Source organism: Fusarium venenatum (assembly GCF_020744135.1).
Source record: "Fusarium venenatum strain MPI-CAGE-CH-0201 chromosome Unknown EDB82scaffold_3, whole genome shotgun sequence".
Classification (NCBI taxonomy): Eukaryota; Fungi; Ascomycota; class Sordariomycetes; order Hypocreales; family Nectriaceae; genus Fusarium; species Fusarium venenatum.
The window spans coordinates 4,128,559-4,141,482 of NW_027072131.1; the positions used below are offsets into that span (position 1 = coordinate 4,128,559).

Genomic DNA, 12,924 nt, shown 5'->3' on the forward strand with positions numbered 1-12,924 from the left:
CCTCCAAAACAAATTCTCCATTTATTTCCTGCGTATTATTGATAAGACTTTCATCTTTACTAGGCAGAACACGGTGTATGAAGCAATGGTATGGTGGCGTGTCAGAACACAGGCCAGGCCTACTGTGGTGGGTTGGGCTTGTCGCTAGCCAATAACATAACCCGTTAGAATTCAGAAATCTGCTATAGTTCAAAGTTTGACGCGTCACGAAAAAGGACCTTCCCACGGTTCCGCAGCGGAAACGCCAGCACATATGACTGATATCATCAATGACTAACATGAGTCATTCCTCTCCGGGTACAGGGAAATGATTGTCTTGCTATTGAACGCCTTGGGTCGTTGTTCATTTCCTGTTTGGATGTAGCAGCCAAGCTTTGGATCATCGGCTTCATCGTTTTAGTGGGACACCTCCAGTTTGGTTTTGTAAGTTGAAAATGGTGAAAACATATGATCTGATAATTACCAGAGTCCCTATTGTCTTCAGGAACCACGCAATATGCTGTCCAGGTATTGTCAACCAACAAGGGTGGGAGTCTCGGCAAACGTAGAATCACAATATAATGTTGGTGATATCAGCTCAGCTGGAGAAAAAGTTCAGCCACTTGCATGAATACAGTAGGTGCACGTAGTTCCAGGCTTGGCTCCATCTTCATAAACTGTTCATAACCAAAAGTTTAATTCAGGTGGCGGTTGTTACCACAGTTGAGAAAGGCCAGGCCGTCTTTTCCAGCGGTGTCAGGTACCCGACCAACAACTTATTTGTATGTAAGGTACATAAAATGGTCCCTGCCTAAGCCGGCTAACTTGGGTGTTGGCGAAGGGCGTTCGTTGACTGGAATGCGATATAGCCTAACCCGGTAGGATCAGACGATGAATTTCCGGATACGCTAACAATGGAATGGATGTGAAAACCTAGATGGTTTGTGATATTCGTCTGAAGCCGGACGGTAACTTGTGTTTTAATAAACGAGATTTCGGCCGGTTTTATCACCCACCCTTGCGTATTTGATTTCTTTCGCATCCATGGTACCAAAATCTACCCGCATCGATACGTTATCGACTGCAGCTAATCCTAAGCACAAACCACACTGCCTCATATCAAATCTATCGACTCTCTAACTCAACTCGACTTCATCCAAAGTACTTTATACGACTAAAGTACTATAGACAACATGGCTCCAGGCGCTTCAGACCTTCTTGTCCGTACCCAACGAAAATACCTCGAAACACATGCTGACAGGTTTCTTGACAGATCATGGAATGGACTCTCATCTCCTTGTCGACGTTAGTAATCGCTGCCCGCATCTGGCTACGATTAGTCCTACAAAAGCAGCGCCTGCTTGGAAGTGATGTGTGGATGACGAGTGCATGGGCGATGGGCATCATCACCGCCTCGTTTTGCATTACCTATGTTCACATGGGTGTCATGGAAGAAGGCATACGTCCAGACCTCCGGAATTTCGAAGCATCGCAAGAAAGAAAGGAGTTGATTCGCAAGGTAGGTATTACTGCTGCTGATAGCTGGGAATGATCGGAGCTGACATATCGATAGCTACTCTGGATAAGCTCTCTTCCCTTTATAATGTCGTTTTACCTCTGCAAGGCTGCCCTGCTTTGTGTTTATCACCAGGTCATTCCGAGATTCATGACAAAGCGAAGGACCTTTCTCTGGGCGACCGTATGTTACGTTGCCGCCTCTTTCGTTGTTACAACCGTTCTTCTGTTTACAATTTGCACTCCTGTCAGCCGGTGGTGGTTAGTTCAATCATTTCCTTCGCCTGAGAATCATGTATACTGAGACATAAACAGGACAAGTGATCACAACGACATATGCGAAAGGGATTCAGTTATGTCGTTCTCTAGAGTCATTTGGGCCCTCAACTTCTCCAGCGATATTTTTAGTAAGCTTTGACTCTTTCCACACTCGCACGAGATATGAATATGAGCTGACAGACCAGTCTTTGTGCTCCCTTGGTTGATTGTCCCCGATCTGATGATCAAGGGATGGCTTCGCGTTGGTGTATATTTCACCTTCCTTCTTGGTCTAATCAACATGTCTCTCAGTATAGTTCGTTACGTCAAGGTCTATACAGGTGGACAAGTATCATTGATTACGCTCCGTAAGTGCAGGCACTTCTCTCGTCGATCTCCTCATACTTATATGTTCCCAGACTTTTGGAATTCTCTTGATCTGTATATCGGTCTTGTCATCGCCTGCCTGCCTGCGTTAAGGCCCTACTTCAAGTATGCGGCCGAGTCACGAGCCTTCACCTACATGAAAAGTAGGACAGGAGGTACTCGTGGTAACACCCAGTACACGGCAAATTCTACTACTGCGTCGTCCCATGCTGTCAAGCTTTCGCATGTACAACCCAAGGGATCTTTTGACGTATCGACAGATCGTGTCTCCCAATTATCCTTGGTTCATGTGAGACCGGAAGATGAAGAAAGATACTACTAGATGTGGTCAAGAATGTAGGGGATTTATTTGTGCGCGGGAGTAAAGGACATGTAATGCAGTGCAATGAGTAATGTTGCGTCTTGGGTTCATAAATTAGCGTAAGCTTTAGAAATAGATAATAATTAACCCAACGAAGGTCTGCTTACAAGTAAAATTACACAATAATATTGATAAGACAACTTCAGTCATGTATCATGATAGAAATCAAAAAACGCTTTGAAGAAACGGTCTATCCTAATCTATATGGTGCAACAAAAAAAACCATATGACTCCCCAAACTACAAAACAAAACGAACATTGTTCCCAAGAATCCAGTCTATCCAAACACCTCCAAGATCATGCGATCCTTGGGTACATTCTGTTTCCATACATCAACCCCATCTGCGGTTGTCACCCCCGTCCTCTTCTCCTCAGCAAAGAGTATAGGACTCAGAGCATCCATCACTCCATCAGACACCTTCTTTCCACTGCATACCATGACAACAGCACCTTGAGCCCACTGTTTGGCCAAGGTCTCACCATGCTTGTTCACCAAGCCCTGCACATACTTGCACTCGGCGTCTGGGTCTCGACTGTAAGCTCGGTGAACAGAGACAACACCTGCGCGAGAGTACTCGTCAAGTTGATCGCGGCAGATGTCATCCATCTTTGGGCCTCTGCAACCAAAGAGGAGAGTGCAGGGTGGAAGCTCATTACGCTGGTTCTGCTGTGTTTGCAGGAAACGCTTCTGCAAGTAACCAAGGAATGGTGCCAGCCCAGCGCCTACAGCGATCATGATGACTGGCACCTTTGGCTCGGGAATCATCATCGTTGTGCGTAGTTCGGGCCTGCAAGGTCGCGGCTCCACTAGCACATAATCACCACGTCTCAATTGAGCCATGTAGTTTGTCGCAAGACCGCCCAGTCGAGAAACTGGCCCCTCTTCAGCTTCGACGACAGAGAACAATAGCATGCCGTGTCCTTGCTTCCACTCCGGCGCCGAGGCGAAGGAATAGGTTCGGGGACGCATTTGAGGTAGCATGGATAAGAACGTCGACAAAGGCATGTTGATGGACGGGTACTTGCGTAGGATGTCAAGAATAGACAACCGCCGCTCCTCAACTTGAGCGGTGTAGTCATCGCCAGCAAGACGCTCAACGCATGCCTTTGTCTCATCATCGTCAGCAAAATCAGCCAGTCGCTTGAGACTTGTCCGACTAACAGTCTGAGACAACTCAACAAGGGAACTGAGAAGACTAGAAGTAAGAATCGGTGTATCGGTCGGCAAGAACGTCGGCCTCTTGGAGGAGATTGTCAGAGCAGTATCGCTATCCACCCCAAAGCACGACATGGCCTTCTCCACCAACTGAGGCGGGTTCTTAGGAAGAACCAGAACATGATCGCCAGGTGTGTACTCCATATCCTTGGGCAGTTTCAGCAATAGACTGTGCTTTCTGGAGACTCCAGGATGTGTGAGGAGTGTGTTCTCAATAACCTCGGCGCGCCTGAAATTACCGCCCATATCATTGTTTTGAGGCTTGATGACAGCGACGTTCAGTTCGAGGTGAGAGTCGTCGACTGGTGTGACACCTTGGCGCTTTGAGAATTCGGCGAAGAGCTTCTGGTTCTCCCAGTCGTCAAAGTCGGAATACAAACGGCCGGTGCTTGCATCTGTAAGACCCATCTCGACAAGTCGGTCTGCGCCTGCGTCTGCCAAACACTTGTCCAGGATCTTGGGTATCTTAAAGTACGTGGAAACCCAATCCTTGTGGCCACATCCAAAAACTGCAAATTGGATACCCTCCAATTGTCCAGGCTTGAGCGACTCGGCCCACTTCGTAAACTCTTCAGCGTTGTCGGAAGGCCTTCCGTCGTACGAAGCAGCGAGCAAGATGTTTGGTCCGTCTTTGGAAAGATTGTTCGTGGCCATGTCTAGAGGCAAAGGCTTTGAAGGCATGAATCCAGAAGCGACGCAATCAGCAGAGAGCTTTTGAGCCAGTGCTTCACAGGTTCCGGTGTTGGATCCATAGAAGATGGAGATGGGCTTCAAGTCCTTAGCGTTGATTGGGTTGATGCTTTGACGGCTGGACAAGCTGGGCTGCTGGCTTGATAGACTGGGAGCCTTGAATAGACCGGAAACCTTTCGGTCGTTGCGGAGTTTGACATGCATGTTGAAACCGTCAGGCTTGATAGTGAGTGACTGCTTGATCTTGAGCTTGTAGCTAGGATCAGCCTTCGAGAGGTCAAAGTTTTGGAGAATCATGACGGTTATCTGTAGGCTCGAATGTTAGCAACGGATGTCAAAAAGACTCAAGAGTAAGACTTACCAGCTTAGCTTCTTGCCAGGCAAACTCGCGACCGATGCAACCTCGCATTCCGTTACCGAAAGGCTTCCAAGCATTCTTGGGCAATGCCTCAAAGAACTCATCCGCCATGCGCTCAGGTTTGAACTCCTCGGCATCAGGGCCCCAGACTTTAGGGTCGCGATGAACGAGATGGAGGAAACAGAACAATGGCTCGTTAGCAGCGACAGAGTACTGACCACCAAGAACCTCGTCTTTTTCGGGTGTGACATAGAAACCTGGCGCAGTGGGCATCAGGCGAAGAGTCTCTCTGAGGACCATATTGACGTATGGCATCTTTGCAAGATGATCAACGTTCAAGCTCTGATCGCCAACAACTTCATCAACTTCCGCCCTCGCCTTCTCAAGAGTACGAGGATTTTCGAGAAGATAGTAAAATGCAAATGACAAAAGCCCAGAGGTGGTCTCATGTCCAGCAATGAGGAAAGTGATGAGATTCTGAATGATCAAATCGTCGCTCATGCCCTCCCCTGTCTTTGGGTCTTTGCCTTCCATCATGGCAGTGAGCAGGTCGGTTCCCTGGACAGGGTTCTTGCGTCGTTCCTGAATGAGATCATTGCATGTGTCCTTCATAATGGCGGTGTGCTTGCGGAATGCAGCCAGTGCCTTTACTCTGCATGCACCAATGAAATCGGGAAACATGGCTTGCTTGTCGGCGTCGATGAGGGCGGCGACCATACTGTCCACAAATGGATGCATCTTCTCGTTGCTGTAAAAGCTGTTGAAACGGTAACCCATTGTGCATAGGGCGATGGTATCTAGTGTAAGGCGGGTGAAGTCGTTGGCTACATCGATGGTTGCTGAAGGTCCTAGGCGAGCCCTGGAATGGTTAGTCGCTGGCACATTGGAGGTATTGTAGCGTACATACCACTTGAGACATAGTTGCTCGGAAACATCTTGCATGTCATCAAACATATCCCGAATTTTGAGAGGGCCGAAAAGCGGCATGAGAATGCGATGTGCAATTCCCCATTCGTGGTTGCCATGTTGTGCTGTGAAGAGACCATCTCCAGCCAAAGGACGCAGCTTATGAACACCTCCTGTCACGAGTTTGTGGAATCTTGTTTCGTCGCATAGTTCGTCGAGGAGGTCGCGACTGCATACCATGATCTCTCTGTGGCCGGCGAGTTCTAGGGAGAAGATGGGGGCTGGGACAAGTCAGCTTGTTCATCTCGTGACGTGGGGGTGAGCGAATAACGAACCGTATTTTTGACCCATGTTTATTAAAGATGTGAGGGAGTCGTTGAGGTCGAGATCGAAGAGGTTACCGAGTACAGGAAGGCCTTGGATGGTTAGTGGTGTGGTACTTTGGCATCGAATTGATGTACTACCTTTGGGGCCTGGAATTTGGCCGTGTTTCTTTCCACCATCTTTGATCGCCATTTTGTCGAGTTCTGTAGTATATTGTCGTCTTGAAAGGGGATATTGGGATTCGATTATTGTACTAAAATTGATTAATCTTGTTGTATGTTGTTGTAATGTGTTGGTAGTTGAATTGGATGTGTTGATGATGATAGTAATCAAGTCACGAACTTGGTCATGATATAAACAAAAAAACGTTTAAATGAACTTGTGAGAATTAAGTTGTGTAACCAATTTCTCGGCCGTCAAAACCACGCTCCCCGAGAACAAGTCGTAACTCTGTCGGATTTGCGGACACTCCATTACCGTCAGCTCGCATTGACATGTCATCACTACCGAATATGAACGCCCGCGGCGTCCGCCCTGAGCGAGTTCAAGGTATCGTGTCTCAGACCAACGTATGCTAAAAATGGACTGGGATTAGGCAAGGATCAACCGCTAAGCCTTGGGTAGTCCCAGCCCGCGGGGCCCATGTCGGCACCCCGCGGGCTTCCGAAGCTCAGGTCAATCCATGGCTTTTTAGGGTAGATGATGAATCGTTTACAATCTATTGGCTCTTTGATGGGAACCCATGTGTCGATGATACGATACAGATGGGCCGCTGTCGAGGATCTCTCAGATGCTTGGCTAAGGCTTGGCTTTGTGACTATTGATTTCTTGAAGTTGACATCGTATGACGTGGCTTCAATGGTGGACTCGGCCTCAAATATCGGTAGTTATTTGCGGTTTAAAGAAATGCAATTCTTATAAAGATATTTCATGTGATATAGTGCGAAATCCACAAGTCAAGACGTGGCCAGTATAATATCCTCCATCTAGCTAAACCTCAATCCATTCTTGACTCACAAGTCCCAGAAAGAGACCCCATTTCCTGCTCTTCCCTTATGTCTCTCTTCTTCCACAACCTTACAAACCTCCACATTCTTACTCCAGCCGCAGGCCCCGCAGAAACAGGTTCTGGTCTCGCCCTCCGCACAAGAAACCACTGGGCTGTCATTAGCACCATCGCACTATTCCACACAAACGCCGCAATCATCCCCAGTGAAACTGCCCACGCTGTAGAAATCTGGATATAGCACAGCCCCATAACTGAGAGATCATCGAAGCCATCTGTGAGCACAAATCCAGATAACATAAGAATCACTTGACAGACAAACATGTCGAAGTAGTGAACATTCTGAAGCAAGCGCATACCGCGTGTAGTTCGACGCATATGTTTGTCGAAAAAGAAACCAAGGAAGAAGAGAATTGACACGAAGCCTGCGAAAACCACTGTGACAATTCCGATTACCTGCCTCTTCGTTAGTTGTTTATTCCTTGTGCCCATTGGTGATCTTACCCCGTGCTCTGTTCTGAAATGATCCGAGGAACCCATCGCAAGTATTCCTGTCACCAAGCCGGCGATAACAAGTGGTGTAAAGACGACGACTCGTAGGGCTGACTCCCACTTCTGGACTGTTTTCTTCGCCACGGGTCGATTGATAAGATCGCAAAGAACCGTGCTCGACTCCATCAGCAGGATGATAGGGTAAATCAAGAAAAATGCAAGAATCATGCTCAACGCTGCAAAATGGTTAACCAGGATCAAAGAAGTGAGGAGCCCAACCTACCATGGACATAGGACAGGGTGATATATGTATCCTGATCCACGCCGTTGACAATAAACTCTTTGTTCGCAAAGTCCACGGAGTATGTGTTTCCAGTGCTGTTGAAATAGTATGGTCCTTGTTCTATAAAACTGTTGTTCCACGATTGCGTCTCAGATAGGTTCGCGCGCAACAAGTATAGAAGACCCGAGACACCTGACTGTGGCCAACATGTCTCCCTCGAATGGAGTTTCGATACTTGATGTTTAAGGAAGTCGGCGACGTATTCCTCTCGGGAGATATTGGCCACCATTTCGGCAATATCAGTTAGCGTTATCGCGCTCATGGTTGAGATGATGGGGCGATAAAATCAGAATGATCTAGCCGACCACAGTAAGAAAAACCGAGGTATGAATGTCAAATACAGAAGAGGAAGCTAATAGTTTGCGAATTGTAGAAAAACGATAGATCTATGTTTAAATTTTGATAGGAAGCATCTACAAATTAACATGAATCGTCTCACCGTGAGATCAAACAATGCTGGTAAACTCTCTTTTCGCGATGCAACGCAGGGCAACGCAATTCGTCACTTTTTTCGTTCCGGAAGCTCGGACACTTCAAAGGCAATAAGCTTGACAAGTCCTGTTTCACCATCCGGCATCAAAATAGAAGCTATTGTACGCGGCACTTGGTCACAGCTCGAAAAGGCGACACAGACTTAACTGCCGAACTAGGCCCACTTGGGGCTTTATATCAGTACCCATGTCCATTGCACCGCCTCGACTCGTCATGGCACCGACATGCCGGGTATCCGAATAGTATCTAGTCTGGGAACATGGGTCAAGTAAAGTTCGCTCGGGTGGCCGACCGAATCCGAGAATGTGTCCGCGGAACTTGGGGGCAAATTGAGGAGAAAACTAAGCAAAAGGTGAAACAACATGATATCTTTGAGAACATGGGAATTGAAGTATTGCAAAGAATGATATAAAATATTATAGACACCACGGATTTGTCGATTAGTTTTCATTCACGCACACTAACTTGTTCAGCATCGAAAGCAACAACAGCCATGTCTCCAAAGCCAAAATCCTATCTCCGCCGTCTAGGGTACATGTAAGTATCGAATGCAATTCGGTGCTTTCCGTCGCGGCTAACATCAAGTTTAGTGAGTTGTACCAGTCTGGAATGCACCACCTCGATCACTACTGCAGCACCATCACCACGTTCCGATTCAGACTACCGCAGGCATTAGCGAACTTCCGGAATCACGAACGGCTCGTTACAAGATTTGACCAAGCCGTGGCACAGACAGTCGCTCAATTTCCGCTCCTTCAAGTTGGTCTCGTGGGCGAAGGTTCAAAAAAGCCTGTCTGGGTTGCTCTTGATACGGTCGACTTATCTGATCATATAACCTGGGTTGTGAAACCCGACGCAACAGGTTACGAACAGGAGTTTGAGGCGAATTTACAGTATCAGCTTGATGCCAAGTTTGAGCATCTTGAGACCAAACCGGGATGGAGATTGCTCTTAATGCGCACACAAGCAGAACACTTCGTGGATGTCATGTTTGTGTGGAATCACTCCAACATCGACGGCATGGGTGCAAAGATCTTTCTTCGCACACTGCTCAACAACCTTTCCCAACCATCCCCAGCTTCACCTCTCATCCAAGGGTCAAGGGTCATGGCTGCAGCTATTTCAAGAGACCACTTTCCTCAACCGCAGGAGAAGCTGGTTAAGCACAAGGTAACCATGGGTTTTGCTGTTTCTGAGATCTGGCACAGCTTTGGTCCTTCTTCTCTTGCTTCCTCGACTGCAAAGGCACGATGGGCACCTATCCAACGAGCACCTTACATCACACGCAACAAACACATCGACATTGACGCCATAACACTAAAGGCTCTGCTCGGTCTTTGTCGGCAGAACGAAACAACCCTCACCGGTCTTCTCCATGGCATTGTACTGGCATGTCTATCAGTCCACCTCTCGGAAGGCAAAGCCGACGCCTTCAACGTCGCCACGTCAATGGATCAGCGTCGCTTCGTGACGAAAGAAGACCGTAGGGCGAAGTACGCTCATCTCGATCCAGCGACCAGTGTGCAGAACTGCGTGTCTTCTGTATACCACTGTTTCGGTCGCGAAATCGTCAGCGATATTCGTGCTGAGGCGCGCGTTCACAACTGGCCTGCTCAACCAATCCCTGCCCTCGAGCCGCACATCTGGCGCGCAGCTGGGATGATCCGGGACGATGTCAATGAGCGTGTCAGCCAAGGTCTGACTAATACTATCGTCGGCTTGATGAAACTCGTGACAGATTGGCAAGACTATCATAAGACTACCGTAAAGAAGCCACGCGAACTATCATGGGATGTGACCAATCTCGGTGTGGTTGATAACAAACCTAGTAACGGTTCGGAAGATGGTTGGGCGGTTCAGAAGGCGAGGTTTAGTGTTTGTGCTGACGTAGCTGGGCCTGCAATGATGATCAATGTGGTTTCGGTTAAGGATGGGGACTTGACGGTTGAGATTTCGTGGCAGGACTTGGAGGAGCTGAACAGTGTTGGGGAGAGGCTGGCGGACGATGTGAGAACCTGGTTGATGCATCTGGGTGCTTGATACCCTGGGTAGACGAAGCTGCCGACATGAGACGATATTTTCTTTTACAGTGTGTCATAGAGAAGGATAGAAAGAGTTCTTAGATATAAAAGTATACACTAGTATAGAAATAGATTAGAATTTACTGTTCACGCCTAACTCTTTCCTTTATCGTAGAGTTACTGGGTCCTTCGGGATACGGCACCTGAATTGACAGATTAGCCTTGCGATGCAGGAGTAATGGTTATGCCCTGTAATAGACTATCAGTTTGTAACGGATACTTGTCGAATCCCTCGAAAACAGTTGATCTGACCCAGCGTATCCCAGATGGTTGTGCTATCTGTTTGGAGTCAGGCTTGTAGATTGGTTTATGTCGCTGTCATAATAACTAAAGTTGATCGGCTTCTATAGCTCAATTAGTTAGAGCATCATGCTAATACTTTATTCTAAGTATCCGGTAATGCAAAATTTGACTAGTAGCTAATTGTAGTCTATTTACTCCTTCATTATAGAATCTGCTACCTGCATTCTCAGGATAATAACCTATTACTTGGTTTTTTCATCATTTTGCAAAATAAGGAAATACCCTGTAATAGATGTCTTCTTGCTAGTTGAAATTAAAGATCTAGGCAACAGACCGCTAAATTGAGTGACCCATTGTATCTACTGACTAGTAGATTAGTAGCCAATGAGCCAGCAACTTAAAGTCTTACATGCTCTCATTTTTATCTCATCTGTTCTTCTTTCTCTCGAAATCTGCAGACAAATAAACAATGAGTCAGTTCAAAGAAATAGCTCCTCCTCCATGGGGCTCATTGCCCGTCGAGTGTTACCTACTTGTAAGTAGTCTCATGAACTAGGTATTTGCAAAAGTGAATCCTTTGCTGACAGATTCCTGTATTTCGTAGAGCAAATGGGACTCTTCCTTGAGTCTATCAGTCGAAGAACAAAGAGAGGCGCTTGTAAAAGCCTTTATCCAAGAAAACGATATCTCAGACTTCACTTCAATCTCAGGAGAAGCACTGGCAGTGGACAGACAAGAGCTGATCCAAACAGTACTAGTACCCTGGCGTTCGCAGAAGCTTCGTCGCATAGCTGAGAAATACAATCCTGGAAAGTCTCTGTTTGACGTAATTATCGTCTTACGCACTTACTATGGCGGTGACAGTGACAATAAGTTCAGTCGCTGGATTAAGGATGCGTCCGACACATTCGACGATATGGATCCATCTGGCGATCTGTTTGGGCCATTTAATGAACGCTGGTGGCGCGTCTTCGATGACCCTTCTCTCTTCGATATGGGCTCTCAAGAATGGCAGGCTGTATATACAGTCCTCCCAGAATTAGCCACGCCAGAACTACAGCGAGAGTTTAACGATCAAGACGTACGAGAGGCGAAGGAATTGGCGTCATGCGTTCGCGACTCCCGAAACCCAGAAGAGGGTGACTACGAAGATGCCATTTGTGCAACAGCTAAGATTGGATTCTGGTTGATCGTCGCTGACGAAGAGGCTTTCAATGACAAGCAATTACTTCTGGTCTTTATGGATAAGAAGGGCAATGTTGTCAGACAAGCAGCTGTCAATCCGGACGATTTACCAAATCTACCTCATTATATTCTACGCGGATCAATCACTGAATCTAGTTTTTGGAGTAATGCAGAGGTGGGAAAGAAGTACAAGACACGAGGGCAGATTATGCGCGCAGTACTACCGCTTGTCATGGCTGAGTCAAAGTGATCCCATCCTGTCTTGATAGGCTTTCATGAGACAGATATAGAAGGTACTACAGAGCCATTCTATACTGAACAAATTGGCTCTCAGCTAAAGTATCATAAAGCTTTCGTGCAGTGGCATTATCATGCTTGGTAACCCACTGAACCCTCGTACATCCCATCTCTCTCCCAACATCCGCGACCGCTTCAGTCAACTTCCTACCAAGTCCCTCGCCACGTACAGAAGGGTCAACAAATAGATCTATATATTGTCAGAGAATTTCGATAGAATGGCAGTTGTGGAAAATACCATTCAGCAAGAGAATCTGCTTCTCACTCCATGGTGTCTGCTCAGGGAAGAAGTGCGCGATTCCAACAAGGGATTTCTCCTCTCCGCACACTTTCCTGACAACTAGTGCTTGCAATCCATTCTTTTGTTCAATGATGCGGTCAAATGTTCTCGCGTATTGATCGTCTTCAATCTTGGAGTGGTAGAAGTCGATGTAGGCGCGAAACAGCCTTGACCATTCGTCATAGTCACTGCGAAGAGGTTTTTCGATCTGATATGTCGTTGAAGCCATTTTTTACTGGATATGAACAAGAAAACAAGAGTAGTCGTGTTGAGAGATGCGATGTTGAAATAGAATTCCTTGTGAGTCAGCTTGAGGAGATGGTAATGTCATCAAAGCCTCGGCTGTCGGCTCCGATAATTCAACCGGTTCCGAAACTATAGGGTTGGTCCGCATGTGGGGAGTCGACCGGAAGTGTCGCCGAGACGAGAAGCGAAAGTCAATCGAATTTCAATAGTCAGTTGTTACATAGTTCGCAATTGGGTTTTACAGATTTGATCGAGCTACTTGTGA

At 47.0% G+C, this 12,924-nt stretch overlaps 6 protein-coding genes across 6 annotated transcripts; 3 read left to right on the top strand and 3 right to left on the bottom strand.

The window, feature by feature from the left end:
- Positions 1-1,079: 1,079 nt before the first annotated feature.
- EDB82DRAFT_577326 (uncharacterized protein) lies at positions 1,080-2,432 on the top strand (the record flags this gene model as incomplete). Its single annotated transcript, XM_065609977.1, has 7 exons — positions 1,080-1,199; positions 1,253-1,498; positions 1,553-1,755; positions 1,810-1,901; positions 1,959-2,120; positions 2,172-2,365; positions 2,400-2,432. Exons 1-7 carry the CDS (start codon positions 1,173-1,175, stop codon positions 2,430-2,432), a joined length of 957 nt encoding a protein of 318 aa, XP_065464008.1. The 5' UTR covers positions 1,080-1,172.
- Positions 2,433-2,601: 169 nt separating this feature from the next.
- On the bottom strand, positions 2,602-6,604 carry EDB82DRAFT_568019 (cytochrome P450). Its single transcript, XM_065609858.1, has 5 exons — positions 6,135-6,604; positions 6,006-6,086; positions 5,672-5,951; positions 4,768-5,623; positions 2,602-4,712 (listed from the first exon to the last, which is right to left on the bottom strand). The coding sequence occupies exons 1-5, from the start codon at positions 6,184-6,186 to the stop codon at positions 2,778-2,780; spliced, it is 3,204 nt and encodes a 1,067-aa protein (XP_065464009.1). The 5' UTR covers positions 6,187-6,604; the 3' UTR covers positions 2,602-2,777.
- A 340-nt stretch (positions 6,605-6,944) lies between these two features.
- On the bottom strand, positions 6,945-8,097 carry EDB82DRAFT_506972 (uncharacterized protein). Its single transcript, XM_065608772.1, has 2 exons — positions 7,505-8,097; positions 6,945-7,456 (listed from the first exon to the last, which is right to left on the bottom strand). The coding sequence occupies exons 1-2, from the start codon at positions 7,718-7,720 to the stop codon at positions 6,992-6,994; spliced, it is 681 nt and encodes a 226-aa protein (XP_065464010.1). The 5' UTR covers positions 7,721-8,097; the 3' UTR covers positions 6,945-6,991.
- Positions 8,098-8,820: 723 nt separating this feature from the next.
- On the top strand, positions 8,821-10,500 carry EDB82DRAFT_464463 (alcohol acetyltransferase-domain-containing protein; the record flags this gene model as incomplete). Its single annotated transcript, XM_025727692.2, has 2 exons — positions 8,821-8,864; positions 8,918-10,500. 2 exons carry the CDS (start codon positions 8,821-8,823, stop codon positions 10,365-10,367), a joined length of 1,494 nt encoding a protein of 497 aa, XP_025582133.2. The 3' UTR covers positions 10,368-10,500.
- A 620-nt stretch (positions 10,501-11,120) lies between these two features.
- Positions 11,121-12,086, top strand: EDB82DRAFT_477769 (uncharacterized protein; the record flags this gene model as incomplete). The annotated part of the gene is made up of 2 exons (XM_025727693.2): positions 11,121-11,186; positions 11,256-12,086. The coding sequence occupies 2 exons, from the start codon at positions 11,121-11,123 to the stop codon at positions 12,084-12,086; spliced, it is 897 nt and encodes a 298-aa protein (XP_025582134.2).
- On the bottom strand, positions 11,860-12,697 carry EDB82DRAFT_506975 (acyl-CoA N-acyltransferase). Its single transcript, XM_025727694.2, has 2 exons — positions 12,372-12,697; positions 11,860-12,323 (listed from the first exon to the last, which is right to left on the bottom strand). Exons 1-2 carry the CDS (start codon positions 12,640-12,642, stop codon positions 12,133-12,135), a joined length of 462 nt encoding a protein of 153 aa, XP_025582135.1. The 5' UTR covers positions 12,643-12,697; the 3' UTR covers positions 11,860-12,132.
- Between the last annotated feature and the right edge of the window lie 227 nt (positions 12,698-12,924).

Coding starts and splice junctions, on each gene's coding strand:
- EDB82DRAFT_568019 (XM_065609858.1), bottom strand. CDS start 6,186: ATGGCGATCAAAGATGGTGGAAAGAAACACGGCCAAATTCCAGGCCCC. Junction 5,952..6,005: donor AAACATGGGTCAAAAATACG/GTTCGTTATTCG, acceptor GACTTGTCCCAG/CCCCCATCTTCTCCCTAGAA. Junction 4,713..4,767: donor CCTGGCAAGAAGCTAAGCTG/GTAAGTCTTACT, acceptor TCGAGCCTACAG/ATAACCGTCATGATTCTCCA.
- EDB82DRAFT_506972 (XM_065608772.1), bottom strand. CDS start 7,720: ATGATTCTTGCATTTTTCTTGATTTACCCTATCATCCTGCTGATGGAG. Junction 7,457..7,504: donor ATTTCAGAACAGAGCACGGG/GTAAGATCACCA, acceptor ACGAAGAGGCAG/GTAATCGGAATTGTCACAGT.
- EDB82DRAFT_506975 (XM_025727694.2), bottom strand. CDS start 12,642: ATGGCTTCAACGACATATCAGATCGAAAAACCTCTTCGCAGTGACTAT. Junction 12,324..12,371: donor GCAGATTCTCTTGCTGAATG/GTATTTTCCACA, acceptor GACAATATATAG/ATCTATTTGTTGACCCTTCT.